General features: G+C 43.6%; 1 protein-coding gene and 1 long non-coding RNA gene across 5 annotated transcripts in view; one reads left to right on the top strand and one right to left on the bottom strand.

Annotated features, from left to right (window-relative positions):
* Positions 1 to 8,673, top strand: part of Hecw2 (HECT, C2 and WW domain containing E3 ubiquitin protein ligase 2) — a 345,745-nt gene extending 337,072 nt beyond the window's left edge. For all 4 annotated transcript variants that reach the window (XM_063259473.1, XM_063259475.1, XM_063259474.1 and 1 more), the window contains one exon: positions 2,484 to 8,673. In XM_063259473.1, coding sequence (XP_063115543.1) covers positions 2,484 to 2,595 — 112 coding nt within the window. In that variant the 3' untranslated portion in view covers positions 2,596 to 8,673. The remainder of the gene's footprint in view (positions 1 to 2,483) is intronic.
* Positions 8,674 to 16,339: 7,666 nt separating this feature from the next.
* LOC134478229 (uncharacterized) lies at positions 16,340 to 20,350 on the bottom strand. The gene is made up of 2 exons (XR_010050717.1): positions 20,166 to 20,350; positions 16,340 to 17,791 (listed from the first exon to the last, which is right to left on the bottom strand). It is a non-coding gene; the product is annotated as an uncharacterized LOC134478229 (long non-coding RNA).
* Between the last annotated feature and the right edge of the window lie 222 nt (positions 20,351 to 20,572).

Raw genomic sequence — 20,572 nt, 5'->3', positions numbered from 1 at the left:
CTGGCTGCTGCCACCGGGGCAGATGTACAGTGGGCAGCGGCATTCCATGTGACCCCACGCTTCCACCTCCAGGTGCACCCCAGAACAGTGAAAGCAGGGATCTGCATGGGTGCCTTTGCACCCACACTCCTAGAAGCATTATTGGCAGTCTTTGTGGAAACAGCTCCTGGCTGTGGACAGATGAGTCGGTAAAGGAAATGCGCTATGTACATACAGCAGACTATTAGTCAGAAGGGCAGTTCTGACCTGTGCATCAGCAGGAATCTTGAACACTTCATACTAAGTGAAATCAGACAGGCACAGTATACAAATACGTGAATGTTTTCACTTATATAAGTGGGTCAGAGTGGCCAGAAACAGGGTAGATGGTGGGTCCTGGGCACTGGCTAGAGAGAGGAGCAGGGGTTGCTCTGGAAGTGTGACAATGGCTGGGAGTGATGTAAATGCACCCAGTGCTGCAGTGCTGTGCATTTTAAAATAGTTACAGTGTAAATCTCACGCTGTGGACATTTTCCACAGTGCAAATGGTGGAAAGAAGAGAGAAACAGGTCAAGGTAAAGAGCAGGAAGGGCACAGAGCAAGCAGCCTGGGAGGAAGGCGTTCCATCTTGCTGGCCACCAAAGAAACGAAAATTTAAAAGTGACAGGGAGGTAGCGTCTTCCAGTCCCGGGCAGCTTCCAGTCTAACACAGAAAGCCTGGCACATGGTTCTGTTCAAAATGCACTTCCCGTCCGCTGCTTCTCCTCTCCCCTGGAGCAGACATGCGGTTAGTCAGTGCTTCAGATGAGGGAGGTTTTAAACATCCCTGGACTCTTTCAGTGCTGTAGTTGAATTTTTAGAAGTAAAACCTTTTTCTCAAGGCCCAAGTTGGGGTTCCAATATAAAGAGATGCCATATGAATTCTATCAAATGCAATTCTGAAATGTTTATTGTACTGAAAAAAAAATGTTTGCATGCAGTGATGAATGAGAGAATTTCCACCTATCATCCCAGCGCAGAGAGCATCCAGGTAAACTGTGCGTCGTGCTATTTCTGTGCCCTCGATCTGGCGTTCTTCCAGCAGAGCACGTCCCAGTCTGTTTCTAATGAGCCACGCGGCCGCACACCTGCTTCTCTGCCTCTCTTGTCTCACTCACACTTTGCACCGGCCACTGCTACCTCCTGTAATTTATTGAAGGCAATTGGAGTAAATCTTTTTCATGACAGGGAAGTGTAGCTAATAATACATCTATTAATAATTAATCAAAGACTGTGAACAGGTGTTCTGTTAAGCCTTTTATGTTATTTTATTTAATGTTCACATCCTTCTTGGACAAGTTGTATAATTACAGGTGAGAAAATCCACATTTCAATAACTCAGTCTGGATCACACAGCTCATTGGACCCAGCTCTCCCTGGCTCCGGAGTCCTGATCTTTCCAGTGTGTTCTGCCACATGCAAGAATACAAATTATTCTTACTTCATACATAAAAGTCATTTATAAGAGTACATGTTTGCACCTGCTATTCTGTGGAAGTAACCTGTTGATCATGGTTCCTAAATTTTCCTATAAATTCAGGAGCATTTTAAATACTCAGGACGCTTTAACCACTGTGTATGTTCAGAACAGAATGCTTCCCATTCCGTATCAAGGGTGCAGATTTGCTTCCTGATAAGATGTACTATTTGGAGGCTATTTTTTATTGTGATTCAGGTGCAAATAACAGGAAACCATATTTTTCCCCCTATCTTGGCAAAAGGAGGTATGTCTAAAAAAAGAATACTTGTGTAATAGCATTTACATGGGCATTCTTTTCCTGCACTGTGAATAGGAAGAAGACAGATCATAGCATGAGATTCAGAGAAGTAACAATGGCCTACCGACTTGGACGCTGAAGTGCAGCCAGGGGCTTTCCTGAGACTCGGAGCCGGGGGCGGCTGAGGCGTTGGTGTGGTTCCCGCCTGGGAGAGCGGGGCCGTGCCAAGCCTCAGGCAGAGACGCCAGGCCCGGTGGCTGACGGGAAAGTACATTCCTCTACTGCACCTTGTAGCTGAGACTTTATATCTTCAAAACAAAGGGTCTCACACCAAAGGAAGAGTAAAACAAAAATAAAAGTTAGCATGCTTTTGTAGTTCATACACAAATTGTAATGCATATTGAGTACAGCTTTGAAATGGTTGTGAACAAATGTAAGGAAGATAGTCCTAAAGATATTTTCCTATTTTCCGTGAAGGACTCAATCCTGAGTCTTTTAAGTCAAAATGTTTTCAGAGTTTTCCCAAAAGGAAAATTGGCTATGAATAGATCTGAATATGAAAGGGAAACATGCACACACACGCATACGCACAAATGTACACACACATGCACATGCACACACACGCATACGCACAAATGCACACACACATGCACATACCCACTGCACATGCATGCACACACACACACGCACACATGCGTGCTCATTTCCAGGCCTTGGCCTAACCTCTGCCGCTGCTTCTCTTTGCAGAGCTCACACGTGTTTTAACCGCCTGGACCTGCCCCCATATCCATCCTTCTCCATGCTGTACGAGAAGCTCCTGACAGCAGTGGAGGAAACCAGCACCTTTGGACTCGAGTGAGCTGCAAGCACAAAGTCCAGCTCTTTGGGGACAGGCAATTCCAAAACTGTGGCCGCCAGGAGACAGAGTGGACAGGGGGAGTGCCAGGGGCTTCCGTTGGAGCAGGGCTGAGCGCTGTCACTTCCAGGAACGCATGCTCCTGCACTTGGGATGGACCACGCATCCTCGCGCCGGGATGTGGGTGAGCTTGATGCCCGGGAAACAACGCTACAGTCTCTCAATCAACAGTTCTTGACTGCCAAACGTTTTCCATTCCTTAGCTCCAAGACAAAGATGAACCTGTCTATGACCAGCTCCACAGGAATTTTTAGGGACTCAGGAGAACCTTGAAACTTACCTTTGAACGTGGTTCAAGCCAAACTGGCAGCACTTGGCCCAATCTCCAAATTAGTGCAAGTCCATTAATACAGTAAAAAAGTGTATTTCCTGAAGGTACATCCCCTTAAGCCCTCGAGTCACAGCAAAATATTCATTTCTCGCTTTTACTGTCTGCGTGGTGTGCACCGCAGGTTTTAGCTCTCACAGGACACGAGCGAACCTGAACCCCAGGCAATGTAAGGTAACTTTGAAGATTTGCAATAAGGCGGTTTGTGACAATGTATATGCAAATGGTATGTGTGTAATTATGGCTGAGGCCCGCTGATAGTCACTGAATTACTAAGGACAGATTCTATGCTTTATAATGCATGAAAACAATTTTAAAATAACTAGCAATTAATCACAGCCTACCAGGAACGTGTTCACAGTGAGTTCTGTTTGTTTTCGACGGGGTCATCGTGTTTCTGTTCTGTGAGATGTATATAAGGGCCCCCAGCAGCCTGGGGGCTCCTCCCATCCGTGTGTTCTGTGCTTTCTTGGGCATCATGCTAGTCTGCATTCTTTTAAGCACTCTCAAGGGAAGAAAAGGGCCTTTTATTTTTATAAAGGTAAAAAAAAATTCCCGCAATATTTTGCACTGAATGTACCAAAGTTGAAGGGACATTACAATGGGACAAACAGCAATTCCATCACCTAACAGTGTCCTAGAAACTAGCTTCCCAATCAGACCCCCTCACAGTGCCACCTCAGCCCTCCAAGGACTGCGTGCTCAGAACAACTTTTTAACACTCACTCTACGTGATAGTATGATATGCATTTATTTCAAATGCATTAGATCCTCTTCCATCCATCAGATACTTTCCAGGATGGCATTTAATACAGATATTTCGTATTTCCCCACTGCTTTTTATTTGTACAGCATCATGAACACTAAGCCCGGTTAGGGATCCGTCAGCAACACCGAGAGACCAGCTCTCTTAGGTAGTCAGAGCCCATTCTCCCTCAGCAGCAGAGACACCACAGATCGAAACTCTCAGCTCTGTATTTCTAAACCTGCATTTTCACTGATACATAACTTTCTTATTAATATCAAAAAACAGTTTTTCTATGGTATCACAAAAGCTGCATGCCATCGCTAACCTGATTTCCACTTCATTTCAGGAGAAGGTGTCCTGCGTTTCTATGGTTTTGGGATTACTTCACCCATGGCTTAGCCCTTGGTTGATGGCCATAATCAGCCAGACACACAGCACAGTAGAGTTAAGTGGAGGCTGTAAAAGCACTGAGTTAATGTGGGGGTGGCTGTGGGCATTGTGGGGACATGTTTTGGGGTACCGCATTTATAAGTAGCTGTGGGGTTCCCATGGTGAATGTTGACTGTCCCATGTTTCGAGGAGGTCATCTGCATGGCTTCATGGGTGTTTTGTAAGAATTCATTGCTCTCTGGTTAGTGATGCTATTATTATTATTATTATTATTATTATTACTATTATCGGGACCCTATAGAGGACTATGCCAGTGATACTGCGTTCCCCCACTGAAGGCAAATAATACGGCATGGGAGATGTTTTAAAAAGCAACGTTCCAGAAACCTGGAAATAAAGGAAGATGTATCTGTATGCAATAATTGGGCCAGGGAAAAAAAGGGCAGAGGATAACTTTTAACTGGAAATATTAGTTTGTATTTCTGGATCATGAATATAACTATATAATTTTGCAAATGGTTTTTACTTGTTTGTATTTTTTCATTATAAGGAAAAGCAGTATAACACACTAACATACTTTTTTTAAGAGAAAAATCACATGTTTCAGAGTTGACATTCTCTAGACAGCTGATATGAAAGTTTGCGTTTCTTTTTAAAAAAAAATACCTTCATAGACCATGTTAGTTTTCATTTGGTTTGAGAAAACTTTGTTATGTATGTCATACTACTAGGGAAAAGAGACTTGAAATAAAATGTATCTCTTGAATTATTTTTAACATATATTTCTTTATTAAGGCATCCAACTTCTCAAGTAACAGTTCCCTTTAATGTACGCAGACATTCTTAATTAGACTGGCCTAGCTGACACTGTTCTCAAAATTGAGAATTATGGAAGATGTAGCTAGCCTATTAGAAAACCCTGGCAATCTAGCTAATATTCTTCATTAGTAAAACAAAAAGCAGCAAAAATTACTGTATGAAATATTAAATAGCACTTCCTCAGGATAAATTAGACTTTAATATACTCTACAATTAGAAGTATCCTAAGTATGTTCTGGACGGTGAGCCCAGACAAATCCTTGGCTTTTGGTTTTAATAAATTCCTAAGTGATGCTCTTTACACTCGAAAAGACAGTCAGGCCACATCTCGGATGTAGGCAGTTCATCTCGGGGTAAGAGGTCATGGGACCACAGGCATCCCAAGTCTATCACGGGGTTTGATGACCGCGCTGCAGGATGCTAAGCCAGTCGGTGAGAAGTTCACAGTCCAGTAGAAAAGGCACTAACCCTCGGAAAAGAGTACTTTAAACAAACAATCTTAAATTCTGCCATCAAGGAGTGAAGAGAGAGCAGCCCGTCCGTCCACCTGGGTGATTCCATCCGCCGTGTCTTTGTTTATGGGAGAGAGTGGCTAAAATAAACCCCGCTGTGCTGTTCCTGCTGGTCTCGAAGGGCGTGTGTCAAGCCTGTTGAAGCCGGGCACTTACACGGATGGCTTAGAGTGGGTGGCTTTAGGCTCAGGGGTGAAGGAGCAGCCTCGGAGTCTTAAATTAAGAAACAAATGCCAGAGTGAGGTCCTGTGCTTTCCCTCTGGTCCTCGGCACCTGTACTGCAGTGCAGCTTCAGTCTGTGGTCTTTGTGTCCAAGACACTGACGGGCTCAAGACGCTTTTCTCATGCACAAAACAAATGGATCTGGGTGATAAAATCCAGAAAACAGGACTGACTTAGAAAGAATGTAAGTTTTACAGAACTGGGACATAGCTACCAGTGACAGTCTCATTCATTTAATTCTCAAGAAATGAGGTGCCCAAGACGCGGAATCACGTGCATAACCGTAAAAATGGGGAAAATGCGTGCAGATAATGGTAAGGGTAGACTGCATTTGTCGGTGCTTCTAGGTCCATGGTCTCTCTTCATCGCAAGAAACATGGAGACTAATGGTTGTTCCAGTATTTTCTCCTTTCAACCAGTTTTGGAAGATGCTCCATCTATCCAAACTCTCACTTTCTTAAATAAACACACTTAAAATGTGACACCTTCTGAAAATTCCATTAAGAAACTAATATATTCCCGGAGCAAAAAACGTCCTCATAGAGATTTAATTGCTTTTCACTGTTTGCCTTGATATGTTTAAAACAGAAGACAGAATTTGATTGCTTTTGGTGGATTTATATAGAATAGCAATACAGTTTGCAAGTACCATTTGGAAACAATATCATGGGAAAAAGAAGCCATATTTTCACTTTTAATTTTTAATGAGGATGCATCTAGAAAGCCCTGGTAGCCAAATCCCGTGAAACAGAGGAGACCACATTTTTTCTTCTTGTCTTCCCCACATTTGGTCCAAAAGCCTTTTTTCTCCTATCTTTTTACCCAAGTATTATTTATAACTTGGCCATTTCTAATGTAGAAGTCTAATTTAACCTTATTCGTGAAAACTTGTTAAAAGGTTACAGTCACCCTGCATTAATAGTAGAAATGTATAGGAGGCCTAAACTCAAAGCCATGTCTGAATCTCAAACCCTCTTCCTCCACTTAGCAGCTTTCTGATTTGGTTGATGAGTGACAGCACTCTGGATCTTGGTCCTCTCCTTCCAAGAGACTTCGGTTTACATTTAACGGGAATGCCACTTGGAATCTGCTTCCTAAGTTGCAAAGCTTGCTGCCTAGCACAGAAGCAAGAGGGTACTTAAGACCCAAAAGCTGTCTGAATTGTGGCTGAAGGCCCACTCCTGCTCTGGATGGGTGACGAAAGCAGAAAGGGAAAGGAGCCAGCCGTTGTGCCACCCCCAAGAATGCAATGCTGATTATTGACCGTCCAGTTCAGGGCTGGCAGCCGCCTTCTGGGGGCAGGCGCCAAGGGCGTGCTGGGTGTGGTGCCACTCGTCAGGCCAGGGCTGAAGGGTGTGGGAGACAGGACGGGAGCCACGGCAGTGGGCAGACATGGGTGAAGGATGGGCTCAGATCCAGGCTGAGGGAGGCGCACACACAGATGTGGCTTCTGACTTTGGACAGAAGAGTGCCCTGCCATTACTCGGGGCTCTTCCTGGCGGAAAATACCTGGCAGGAGAAACTCTTGTTTCGTAACTTCACTGGGTTAGCATTTGCAAAGCAGAGTTTAAGGCCCGGGGATTAAAGCTACCTAGAGCTTAGGAGATTCAACGATTTTACATTTGCATTTAAGAGTAGTGTCACTACTGTTGAACACCATGCATGAAATAAAGGAAAGAGTGCTTTTCCATCATGGTGCCTACTTGTTTAGTAAGCTGCCATCCTCTGCCATTGGAATGGCTTTTGAGGCATTTTCATGCTGGAATGGCAATTTCGATGCTCCCTGTTCAACTAGAGAGCAAAATCCTAAGCGTGAGGTTACTCAGTGCTAAGTGGAGACCTAGTCATCTTTTCCAACCAAGAAGCCAATTAGGGCAGGAAATACATTTGCTTAGATTTTTATCTGCAAAGTACTTTGTGTGGTGTTCATGATTGACCAGCTCAGCAGAACAGGATGGCTCTATCTTACGGGTTTTGGGGACACAGGAGAATCAAATTTATAGACATGACTTTGCTGTCACATGCCTTGGGCAGGTGATGTCGTTCTATCCAGCTTTCTTTGAAGGTATTACAGCCCCAGAGACTGTTGTTTGGTGGGCCATAGGACTCAAACCGAATCAATCAGCTGTACTGTCACCCTCTGTGGAACCCCAGGATAATGCTCAAGAAATACCTTGGCGGCTTAACGAGGAAACACAGAGAACTGAACGTTCCTTCAGGACCCTAATGCTCCAAAAGATGTAATTACAACCTATGTTTCTTTACATGATACTAAAGTCAAATCCGGGCCTGTTCATATGTTGGAAAGTGCATAAGATTACATGTTTTTACAACAGGGGATGCAGGCATTCCAAAATAAATGAATGCAAACATGCGTCTCTCCTGCCTCTTACTGGAAGTATTAATCTAATTTTATAATGCTTTTTAATATTAAGGCTCTGTAAAAACAAATTTCTTTCTAAGATCTCAGTAGATCACAGGTGGAGTATTTTTTTAAGCCTTTCCATCTCTCTTCGCCGGTGCCACTCATGTCCCGCACACCAGGAGTCACGGTCGATAGTGGTGTCTTCATTTTTGTGGAGCTGATTTAAGTTTCATATTTCCTCCATGTGACTTTTAATAGAGAGTAATAATGGGAGATATTTGATGTTAGGATTAAGGAAACGCAACTCTCATTTCACCTTACATTGAAATTTCTTTCTTTCTTTTTAAAACAAATAACGCAGATTGTTGACACCCTAGATCTGGTGCATGGGTGGTGTTGTTTGGAGCCTAGGACTGCTCGTGGGCTGGTTGTTCATTTTCTGGGAAGTCTGTATTCTTATCCTCCCCTGAACCCCTGACTCTTGCGTTGTATTTTTTTATGATTATGAAATGCTTTGAGGGAGAGATATTTTAATGTGTACAATTTGTTTTATTTTCATACTGATCTCTATTTTTGTTTAAAACCATGTTACATCATGAAATCACTTAATCCAAAATAAATCTTCTTTTAAAAAATAGACCATGATTTTTCTGTCATACTTTTGAAAAAGAAAACAACTCAAGAGGAAAAAAAAACAAAAGTAAGAAATAAATGTCTCAGGGAGCTACTCAGGGGACCACTCTTGGGGATACAAGATGCTCTCTTTCTGTTGTATTTATGGTTAGAAATTGATCTTGTTTATCCCTATGAGAAAATTTTACTGTTCGATAAGCCATAAATTAATGTTAAAGGAAAAAATTAACACAGAGCATAGTCTCTTAACTCAGATGGTTGAAACTGTTTGTTAGGTCATCTTGACTGAATGCTTAGTAAACATATGCATGCGTACACACACGCGCGCACACACACACACACACGCACACACACACACACACGCACACACGCACAGTTACCACAACAGCTTAATCTGGCAGTCACTCACCTGCCTGCAGGGACCAGGTGTGTATTTTGAGGAAAACTGGCTTAGTGTAAGTGACAGAGATAATGAGGGGACTTGAAATATTTTATTCCAGAAGATCTGGCCAGTGAAATTCAGGTCCAGTGTTGAAATAACCTCTGATGCATCAAGATAAACTTAAAAATCCAAATTCTTACATAAATAGTTTCATATTTTTAAAATACTCGGTGGATCAAGCTAACCATGTCTATAGGTTGAATTTGCTGTAAGGTCATGAGTTAGGAAGCTTGATTTAAAAATGTTACCAAGACACAGCAGTTTACAGAAAAAGATGGGGAAAGGAGAAAGGTAGATATATACTTTGAGAGCAGTCAGTTACAGAGCATGTGTGGGAAAATGATCTACTTACACGCATCTTTCTGAAAACCAACTTGAGTTAATTCATTTGAGTTAAGAGTGTCTTTGTCAGAATTTCGTGGAGCAGATGTAGCATTAAACTCTTTATTCTGTGATTTATGTTGCAAATCACCTTCATATACTCCCAAAACACACAGAAGGCTGAGACTCAGTGTCTGCAGATGGCTGCAGTTTGACCTTGGTATTGACGTGGAAGTCTCTGCACTGACTTCCTGTTTTTTGCACCATCCCCCTTCCTTCATATGCATTTATTACCATCGATTTATCTGCCTTCATTACATGCTGTTAATGTGAAACTTAAATCCACCTAACTAGTGGGCAGGTGATAATATGTACTTCCTTCCCTCTACCATCCTGGCCAGTCTTTCGTTGCTGCGTTGTATTTTTATAGGCCAGTAAGTTTTTAAACTCTTGAAGGAATAAAGATTTTTCTCCTGCTTTCTTCTTTTTCTTGCTCAAAACTTGACCTCTTGGCTTGTTCCTTCTAAACAGACACTTCAGTAACGTTACATTTGCCACCCAAATATAACTTTGGAATCATAAGAAAAAACTAAAGTTAGACTGGCTGATAAAGACATAATGTTTACATTGATACACATGAGTTCCTTACACTTTATTTTCATGATTATCTTAAATTGTCATATAGATAGATTTTTCCCAAAAAGTAGTTATTAATTTTTCACTTAAAAAAAATAAAAGCTAGGGGCTGGGGATTTAGCTCAGCAGTACAAGCACCTGCCTGGCAAGTGCGAGGTTGTGAGTTCAATCCCAGGTACAAAAAAAAAAAAAAAAAAAGAAAAGAAAAGCTAGTAATTTTTTAAAAGATAGAAGAATATATATTACTTTTCCAGTTTATAATACCACCTCTGGCTAAAAAATACTTTGGTCCCACACGATAATTTTTGTCTAAGTTGGTGTTCAGTTGCCATTGGAAAACAGACCCCAAGTGGATTCTTGAACTCTGTTATGACTTCATCTACAAATATCTTGCTCTCCCCCCTTCTCCCTTAAATTAAACTCATAACTTCACAGTCAAGTAAAGATCTGTTTTTATTATGACATTCTTGTCCCACTATGTGATGCAGTGTCTTCGGAACTGCAACCACCCAAAGCCATCTTTTGCAGTGCACAGAGTCAAGTGCAAAGAAAGTGAAGGCCTTTAAGTGAGCGTCCCGGTCTCCCCAAAACTCCTATGCTGACATCTAGTCTGCAGTGAGACAGTGTTTGGAGGTAGGCCCTTTAAGAGACAGTGAGGTCAACAGCATGGGACCCCAGTGAAAGGGGTTAGTGTCCTTATCAGAGACCCCAGAGAACTCTGTCCCTCCCTGTTCCATGGAAGGCAACCACAAAAGCAACTGGCATCTACCAGCAGGAAGTCCTCACCACACACTGCATCTGCCAGAGCCTTGATGTCGGCCTCCCTGCGTAGAACCGAGAGAAATAAATCTGTGTGGCCTCCGACACTGTGCTGTGGCCGCCCAGATGGACTGGGGCACCCAGAGAGGCCCAGAGCTTCCTGGGTGTTTCCTCCTCCGCTCACAGTCACACCTTGACCCTCTACATCTTAGCTAAAGTTCCAGTAAGAGAAAGCCAGGCAGTGAAGAGAAGAAAATACATTATCAGGTGCTTGAAGAAGAGCTGATCTAGACTGCTGAGCCCAGATCTTGTAGGGTAAAGGAGCCCTGGATGGACTTGCGTAAAGGAGATCAGTGTATCTCATCTTCCATCCCCAGGACCTGGAAACTTAAGAGAAATCACAAGCAATGAAATCCCGAAAGAGAACACAGTGTGGGTCTGGCTTCCTGAAGCTGCCGCTCCCAAGCAGCCTTTGTCCCAGGGGTGGTAGCTCGGAGAACATGGAGGGCTGGGAGCTGCCTTCAGGGGCCAGCCCTGTCCTCGGCAGCTGGCTTCTCTAAATGATGCAAACCAGCAAACACAAGTGAGCAAAAATTCAGCTAAGCCGTCTTCAACTGGTGGGCCAGGAGGTGATCTCGAGTTAGCACTGACTGACTGATTCTAGGTGCCATCAGAAGACCACATCACCATTCCCCAAAGTTTGTGTTCTGTCACCAGTAACGACGGGACCCTCAAATACCAAGATGGAGCCTGAAGCTTTTCTTAACCCACAGAAAATTACTTGTATGTTTCTTTAAGTAAGTTCTTCATGTATCAAATTTAGTTTCACTAGGAAAATAAGATACTTCCCTTATTACCAAAACTAATTCCCTCTATCCCCCCAATATTAAGGATAGTTGATGATCCAGTAAGATGCCACTTCTATTTGACCTGTTCTTTGGTGGCCCCGGTATGCCCTGCAGTGCAGACACATCCAAGCATGTTTAGCTCATGTATATGTGAAAACCCCACAGTGAGACACCATAGCCCATGTAGTTAATATGCACTAATAAAATGTATTTTGGGAAAGAAACACAAGTTCTGCAGAATCGGGGTGTCTCCCTTCCACACCATTACTGAAGATTAGCAACTAAAATGTTCGGGTTTGTTTTTTCTCATATGCAATCAGCCGGTCATTTGTATGTCTCACAAAATATTGAGGAAGAATTAAAGATTACAGGGCATCTGAATCGCAGACGCAAGCAGGAGCGCCAGATATTTCTCCCAACTGCTGCTCAGTGCGGACGTTACACGAACATTACCAAATGCCTCCCAGTCAGTTTCGACATGTCATTAGCTAAGGTCTTCTATTTACGCATAAAATTATATTGCAAAAATTAGCCCTGCTGCTTGGAAAAACAACTGCAAGGAAAAAAACAACAACAACAACAACAACAAGATGAGCCAGAATCAAAATAAAGCAGGAAAAACACCGTGGACTTCTGTCCAAGAGATGCAGGCACCAACTCAAAAGGCTCCTGAGGTCAAAATGGGAAATGTTTTAGCAAATAAGCAAAGTACTACCTGTGTGTCACCTACAATATGAAATATATACCTAAAAGTTCTTACTAATAAATAAATGATTGAATAGCTAGATGGAGAGATAAATCTCCTTGCATAATCATCCCAAATAATTCATGCAGGTACAGAGTTTAATGTATGTTGAGCTTAACTGTGGGCTGCTGGTAGTGACTTCTTCCCAAGGGCACATCAAAGCAAAGGAGGAAAGGGGGGAAATAACCTTACAGTGAAGAAAGCCGACAAATACTGCCTCAGCCAGTGACCAAGGCCAGCACCACCAGTATAAATCACGTGGGTCGTGCAGACCCTTGACGTGTCGTGATAAGAGTGACATTTTTTTCTCCCTAAAACCCATAATCCCAGATAACAAAGAGAAAAATATCAAAGTCAAATAGAGGCACAGCATGTAAAATATTTAACCAGTACTCCACAGAAATATCAAAGCCACAGAAGCCAAGGAAAGTCTGAGAAATGGTCTCTCAGTAAGAGGAGTCTAAAGAGACCGGGTAACTAACTACGTATGGCGTTCTGGGTTGGATCTTAGCAGACAAGCACATTAGGTAAATACGAAAGAAATCTGAATAAAATGTGGACTTTGGTTAATAATAATGGATGGATGTCAATTTATTAAGGATAGCTAATGTACCATACCAATGTAAGATGTTAGGGAGACCAAGCATGAGACGTAGAGTTCTATACTAGTTTCTCAATTTTTCTATGAATCTAGAACCATAAGGAAAGTAAACAGCTGTGTAAAGAAATTAGCACTAAAAGCAGAAAAGGTAATAAAGTCTCAAGTCAGTTCATTAATGTTATTCAAGGAGTAACCAAAGCCATTCTTTAATCAAATAGCAGCTACAATAATGGGCACATGTTGGGTGGAAATGTAGCTCAATGCCTGAGTGCTCACCTAGCATGCACAAGGCCCTGGCCCAATGCCCGACACAGCCAAACAAAGCAAAGGAGCACCGAGAACCGTGTAAAGGTGACCAGTGGGAAGGACGTTTGTTTTATAGGGGAGCCGTGATTCCATCCTGAGTAATACTGTATTATGGGTAGTAATTCTAATATGTTTTAATAAAAGCATGTGGCTTTTTAAAAAGTAGTCACAGGTAACCAAAAGGTACCTTAGTGACAGGGTCTTTCTAATGAAATAAAGGAAGATCAGAGACTTAGAAACCAGAGAACAGAGTGCCATGCCTAGAAAGCCTCTGGATAGTTAACTTGTTCTAGGAATGGGTGTGCAAAAATCTAAGGAAACTATTTCACACAATGCAGTCACCTAGCTTCATTCGCACGGTGGATGACGTCAGATATCTGCCTCGTTTAATTCTTCAAGTGATGCCTCCATTTATCTGCTATTCTCAAGACGTACTTATTGGGGACTTTGGGTCATCCTTACAGGCATCTAATATAATGTTATGTGGTCTTTGTTATCTAATCCTCCTCCTTTGCTGGCTAGACCTCCGGCTGTTATAGTCTTACATTCTTCGTGTTGCTAGATTCTTGGCCGATTCCTGTCCCATTTTGCTGCACCAAGTTAGCTGTGTGCTCAGAAAGCAGACAGAGAAGCCTTCCCAATGTGCTTACTCCATAACACACGGGCCGCGAGGGTTGAGGGTGATGTGAGGCAGTGGCCTTCCCCACCCAGATGTCCTGTGGCCCTAAAAGTCAGTTCTCACTTATCTTAAAAAAAAAAATAGTTAACAGCTCTAGAGGCATGGCCCCCGTGCTCCACTCCTTAACCTTCCATGAGGTTAAAAGAAATTTTAGCAATAGTAATTGGCAGTTAGCTCCTCTTGATTATCATACAAAAAGAGATACACATTACAATACACATGACAAGAGGGGTAATCTCAGAATAAACAGCTGCCCTCTCCGTAAAGGCATCTTGATTCACATACTTGGGGTCAATTTTGCTATAGGCAGCTCGACGGTTTTGAGCAAAGCTGGAAACGCCGAGACGGGACCCAGAAAGTGCCCATAATACAAGGCCGGGTGGCACCAGCCTGATAACCAACATGACCTGGGCACATCTCACCTAACCCCAAAGAGTCCCGCTGCGGTGTTCAAATGTGGCTGATCTCGATGAGGCCTTACTGTCCCCTCCTGGGTGGTCACAGTGGTTCTGGACAGGCAGGAAAGTCCTCGGCCACTCTCAGACCCAGCTTTCTCTCCACGGGGCCATTTGCCTCCCAAATATTTGACAACATGGGCCACTTCCTGTCCTGATGGCAGAGCCGGGAGCTCCTCCCTCACCTTGACACTGCAGAACAGGAAGTGGCCTGGGCAGCTTCATCCAAGAACCAGAGAGAAATTCTGGTCTTAGGTTTTCTGTGCCCTGTGCTAAGATCCCAAGGTGTAGTTCGTCAAAGCTTGGCCTTGTCCACTAGTGTGGTTAGAACAAAAAGGCTGGACCTCAGCAGGCAGAGGGGAGCATGGAGCATTCTCTGCATTGCTGCTAGGAATGTAATTTGATATAATCATTCAGGAAAAAAAAAAACTATTACACAGCATGGACTAAACCCAAACACACTGGCATAAGAGGGGAGGTAGAAAAATACAGGGAATGTTTCAATTTTAAAACATTGATTACAATGTGGAAGACATATTGCCATCCATCCCCCGCAAAATCCACGCTAAGTTGTTCCTGCCACTTGATGAAGCAGTTCCAGAAGTCTAATTGCGTGAGGGTCTCTGTATGGCGTGACGCTTTCACTAGGTGGCACAGGATGGCACTTGGCAGGGGTGTTCACCCTGGTTTTGATCACATGATCCTTAGTACTTGGGGAGTGCTCAGGAGATCCTATTTCCTTTCCTTACTCTGTGTGTGGACTGGCCTCACAGGTCCTGTGTATTGCCTTTCAGAGGCCACTAGATCTCTGTCCTATTTTTTGTTTGTTTGTTTTGTTTTAGTTTTGGTACCAGGGATTGAACTCACGACTTCACGTTTGCCAAACAGGCACTTATGCCACTGAGCTAAACCCTTGGCCTCCTCTGTCCTATTTTTAAAGATTGGGGACTGATCTTCTGTGTGCCAAAAAGTAATCTAGCCTTTTCTAGATCAAATGACCAAAGCCTTTATTCCTTTGGAAACTTCTAGAAGCAATTTGCTCACCCACTCATTCACTCATCCAATCATCCATCTATCCATCATTCTTCCATCCATCCCTCTGTGTGCCCATATGTCCATCTGTTCTTGCACCCATCCACTTATCCATCCGTTCATCTGTCCATGCATGCATGCATGCATCCACCCCATCAATGCATCCAGTTGCTACTTTTTGCCAGGAACCCTGGTAAGTGCTGGGGAATCACTGCCAGGTAGAGCAGTCCTGGCACCCACCTTCGGGACTTCCTCTGGGGCATTAATCTCACAGAGATGACAGGCAGTAAATACATGAATCCATGATGACTCATTGTGATTTTTTGAAGTGCTACGAAGCAGAGGGCTGCAGCAGTGGACAGAAAAAACTTCTCCGTGATCCTACCACGTAAGAGGAGGGCTGAAGACAGCCGAGCAGCGGGGCAGGAGGACCCGAGGCACACTCTGCCGCGTCCTGCCCTTGCAGCCCCGTCCGGTCCCAGGAACTGCAGCGTAACGTGAGGGAGCAGTGGCTGCCAATGAGCCCCTTCTCGGGTGTGGACGTGTGACATCCATCCTGCTCCCAAGTATCTTTGCCCAGGCCTGTCGCTTATGGTTAGACGGCCAGGGTGGTCACACACGGCAGGACACGGCGGAAGCTGGAAGCAGGGAGAGGTACCATATCCCTCGGTGCAGTGTGGGGTCAGGAAAGGACAGGAGACTCAGCCTGTGAGTTCAAACTCTGCCCCTGCTTGCTGGCTCGATGGCCCGAGGCAGACCACTCCGAGCCTGACTTCCTCATCTGAGAAAGGGAATAATGACGTTTACCCCAAAGCTGTGCTGAAATGACACATTCATAGCACCCTGCATGAAAAATCACGGCCAGTTTTATTTAGAACATTCTCATTTCGCTGTAAAAACATTGTTTTTTTGTACTCTTATTTACTCAGTCTCACTATGGAAACGCCAGCTGCTTTTTTTAGTACCAAGGACTGAACCCACTAGCACAGAGCCATTCTGCAACTCCACTACATCTGCAGTCTCTCCCCCTTTTATTAAATTTTTGAGACAGGGTCTCATTAAGTTTCCCTTAAGCTTGGGATCCTCTTGCCTCAGACTCCCTAGTGTAAATGAGGATTTGTGAAAACAGGTACATCCCTTTTTTCTTAACATTCTCTAACTTTGGCTACTAGCTTACAATTCTTAGTTCTGTCCTAAACAGTATTACTCCAGGTGTCAATCATTCTTGGTTTTCCTAAATCTTCATCTAAAACCTTCTCAGGCACTCCCACAGAGGAGTGTGAGTGACTCGGACATTTGGAGATGGGAGCACTAAGCTTCAGAGTGATCTCCAGGCTGCTTCTGATGTCACACACAGTACGGGTTAGACAGTCAGGCTCAGCGTGGCTACCGTCTCGATGTTAAGCCCTCCCAACAAACTATCCTTCCTTTCTACTCCATTGCCTATGACCAGCATGGGTGGAGGGGAAGGGGAAGAGACGGGGTCAGTCACTTGCTCTCTGTCTAGCCCTTGGGGTTACCCCCAAATGTCCATTATCTTCAGCTCCAGCCTGAGCCCTTTACAGTCCCCTTCCCATCTGTAAAACGGTTTGGTACCAGCTCCTCAGGATCGGTGAGGAGCAGATAAAACCCTGCATCAAAGCTTACAGTCACTAAATGGTGCTCTGAGTACCAACATCTCCTGCCCCCCCCCCTTTGACAGGCACAGCTGGCCTAGAAGCCTGTAGACCTGCTTGGGACCGAGCTACCCAGAGGGGATTTTTCTAGGTCAATGAGTAATGGAAACTGTCTCCAACGTGCTGCCTATTTTTACTTTGAGACAATTTTCAGACGCAGGCTCACTACCCATGAGAACTCAGCGGCTGGGAAATTAAGAGATAATTAAATGCTAAACAAGACTAGACTCTTCTGACAATTTGTATAACTTCAGGGGAGAATTAAATGCACCGCTGGTCTAGTTAAACTAACGAGGCTCACTAGAGTAATGGGAACTGATCAAATCTCTATTTTTGCAATTTCCTGTTCTGAGCAGGAAGCCAAAAGACAAACACCATGGGTGACAGACAGGAAGAAATAGACAAATGATTTTATGCCTGTCCAGCTTCTCTCAAGACTGTAAGATAACCATCTGTAGAGTTCAAGGCAGGCTCCTGTTTAAAGAGATGCGCCCAAGGCAGGCCTGCTAGGATGGGCTTCCATTGGCCGTTCCACGTCTCTGTCTCTGCATTTCTCCACCAGGTCCCAGGGTGTGGCGGCTAGGTATGCTTTTCCGTTGACTTGGATTGCGTGCAAGCCTTTCTGATGAGAAGCGAACTGCAGAAATGTTAGACCAGAGCCAGGGACCCCAAGCCTCAAATCCAACTATCAAAGAACATGTGACAGAAAAAAGCAGAGGGCTGTTTCCCTCGTGTATTTTCTCTAAATTATTTCAAGACGCCACTTCAAAGCAATCTTTATCTGCGGCAGTATTTCAGTTGTAGATGAAGATGCTTTTCTGGTCAAAACTAATTTAGGTCCCTCGCCATTGGACTTAGCATGAAACGGAAAGGTCTGAAGGGTGTGAGCTGCCCGCCCGCTTTCCACCTTTGATGTCCACAGGAAAGTGGCTGGAATACAGAAGACAAGCTTTCAAATCTGCTTTACAAAACTGGCAGACTCATGCCAGGACCGAGCAGCTCACACAGAAAAGCATATTTTATATATCACATTAAATAATAACAACCACCACAAAAAATACCTAATAGGAACCAGTTCCCAAAGCCTTTCTGGGTAATTTGGTACATTTGAAATTGAATATGGTTTTCATGCCTCTCCTAAGCACTGTATAAAACGAGATACTCTCAAACACGTTGGAACATTTCTGTTTTGATTGGCTCTGGGAGGCTGGAAGTATTTGCTGTGATTTATAATTCACCAGTTACCCTCCTCAGAGCCACTTGCTTGGTTTACAGAAATCACATAACTGGGAAATAACACAATAAAAATCTTACACTCCATTGGCTGAAAGTTGGATCACAATGCCAAAGTCTAGGTAATCCTTTCTAGCAGGAGAAGAATGCCAAAATGTTCTTTTTTTCCCGATCTTTCAAAATGTTAAATTTTTTTTTTAAAAAAAATTCATTTAAGTAGTTGTCTGCAAAAGGCTATGCATTTTTTTTCTCTTAATGATGATGGCTTCTATTTATTTTTATGGAAGGTTGGCAAGGCTGATTGATGCACAAGGGGTCAAGACCTACAACTGCAGAAATTGACCAAGAAACCAGTTTTTCAGAGAAGGTGCAATCATTCATTGCAAGCAAGTGAGCACCTCTGGAGTACTAAAGCTGACAGAAATGTATTTTCAGGATATTGAGGAGCTCATAGCAAGGAGCACAGGCTGGAGAGCCAGGGTCAGGACAAGGTAACCCGGAACAACGTCCAGAGGCCCATCTGTGATGAGTAGGTGAGAGACGCAGGATTCTGGCTGCACCTGGACCGAGGACACCACCAGTGGGGGACCCAGACTTCCGGGCCTGGCTTCCTGCCCCTCCCTGCTGGCCCAGCCTCAGATGCTCTGCACTCAAAGAATAGCATATGCACCAATGGGTGAGGCTGCTGAGCATATGCACCATTGGGTGAGGCTGGCCCCTAGCTCACCGCACCTGCCCTGGCAGCCGTGGGAAAGGGGCCAAGCTAGGGACTCCTTCCCTGCTTTCACTGTTTACTGCAGAGGGGGAGGAATTCTCTAAACCCCTGAGGGGTTAAGATCCAGGAGATTATCCCATGACAAATGTCCTGGTTCTGAAACAACAACCTGATTACTCGGATTAAAACAGAAGTTATCATTTCCATTCTCAGTTCCTATGTTCAACAATTATTAAGAGCTGGGGGCACTGTACTTTGGGAGCTGAGGCAGGAGGATCACAAGCTGGGGCCCAGACTGAGCAGCTTAGTCATTTAGCAAGACCTTGTCTCATAATAAAAAGCAAAAACAAGAACAGTAAAACAAAACAAAACATGCATAAAATAGAGGGCTGGGCCGGTAGCTCAGGCCAGAGGCCCCAGGGTCTATTCCTAGTACTGCAAAAAACAAAACCAGACAAAACAAAACAAAACATTTATTAAGGACCACCAAGAGTTTTGGTTTATAAAGATTATATCCATCAATATTTACTATGTCAGAAATTGAAAGTGAAGATAGCATAGTTATTAATTCATCTAAAATAATTATATATTGGCATATATCAATAACATCTTACAAAAACCAGCTATGTTATCCAAAGCAAACATAGTGATAAGGGAAACTATTTGTTTTTTGTTTTGTTTTGTTTTGTTTTTGGTCTTTTTTTGAGTCAGGGCCTCTGCATGCAGTTCAGGCTGGCCTTGAGCTCACTTTGTAGCCTAGGCTGGTCTCGAACTCGCAACGATCCTCCTGCCTCAGCCTCCCGAGTGCTGGGATTACAGGCGTGAGCCACCATGCCCGGCAAGAGCAACTATTTGTAATCGCTTTAATTTCTGCTTTAAAAGAAGGCAGTGGACTTGTATGTCAGCTTTTATGTAATCTGTTAACATTGTAGATAGTTTGCTGAGATATCACACATCCTACCATCTCTGAAAAACTTTATCATACATTCCAAAAATAAGCCTGAAAAGATAAACATCATTTTAATATTATTATGAAAATAATTTTCACCTCAGAAGCTCCCTGAAAGGGAGTTGGGGGAGCCTTTTCAAAGTTCGAGGGCGCTGAGATGGAGGATGCGCCTCGCGGTTGAACTGCGGTGAGGTATATTCCGTGGAGAATTCGTTCCTCCGCTCTCTTCCGGCTTCCTCTCCAGACAGTTTTGCTTAGAGGTTGACAAGATTGAGCCTGCATCAAATTACTAAGACAATTCTGTTTTTAATAGACAGCAAAATTAAAAGCAGGACCACATTTTGTTTATTTCACTGAGCTTTGTTTTTCCCTTTGATCTCAGAAGTAACGTCCAGCTCTAATTCCTAATTCTACAATTCTCTATATTTGGATCTTTTAAGCATGGCAGACAGATTCATTTTCTTAATAAAAAGACTTGCATTTTAAATGGTTTTAGATTTACAGAG

This window comes from Cavia porcellus, unplaced genomic scaffold (assembly GCF_034190915.1).
Source record: "Cavia porcellus strain 051 isolate PalLab524CR breed Dunkin Hartley unplaced genomic scaffold, mCavPor4.1 scaffold_12, whole genome shotgun sequence".
In the NCBI taxonomy this organism is placed as follows: Eukaryota; Metazoa; Chordata; class Mammalia; order Rodentia; family Caviidae; genus Cavia; species Cavia porcellus.
Note: the sequence above shows the minus strand (reverse complement) of the source record. Positions and strands in the feature narration are given on the sequence as shown.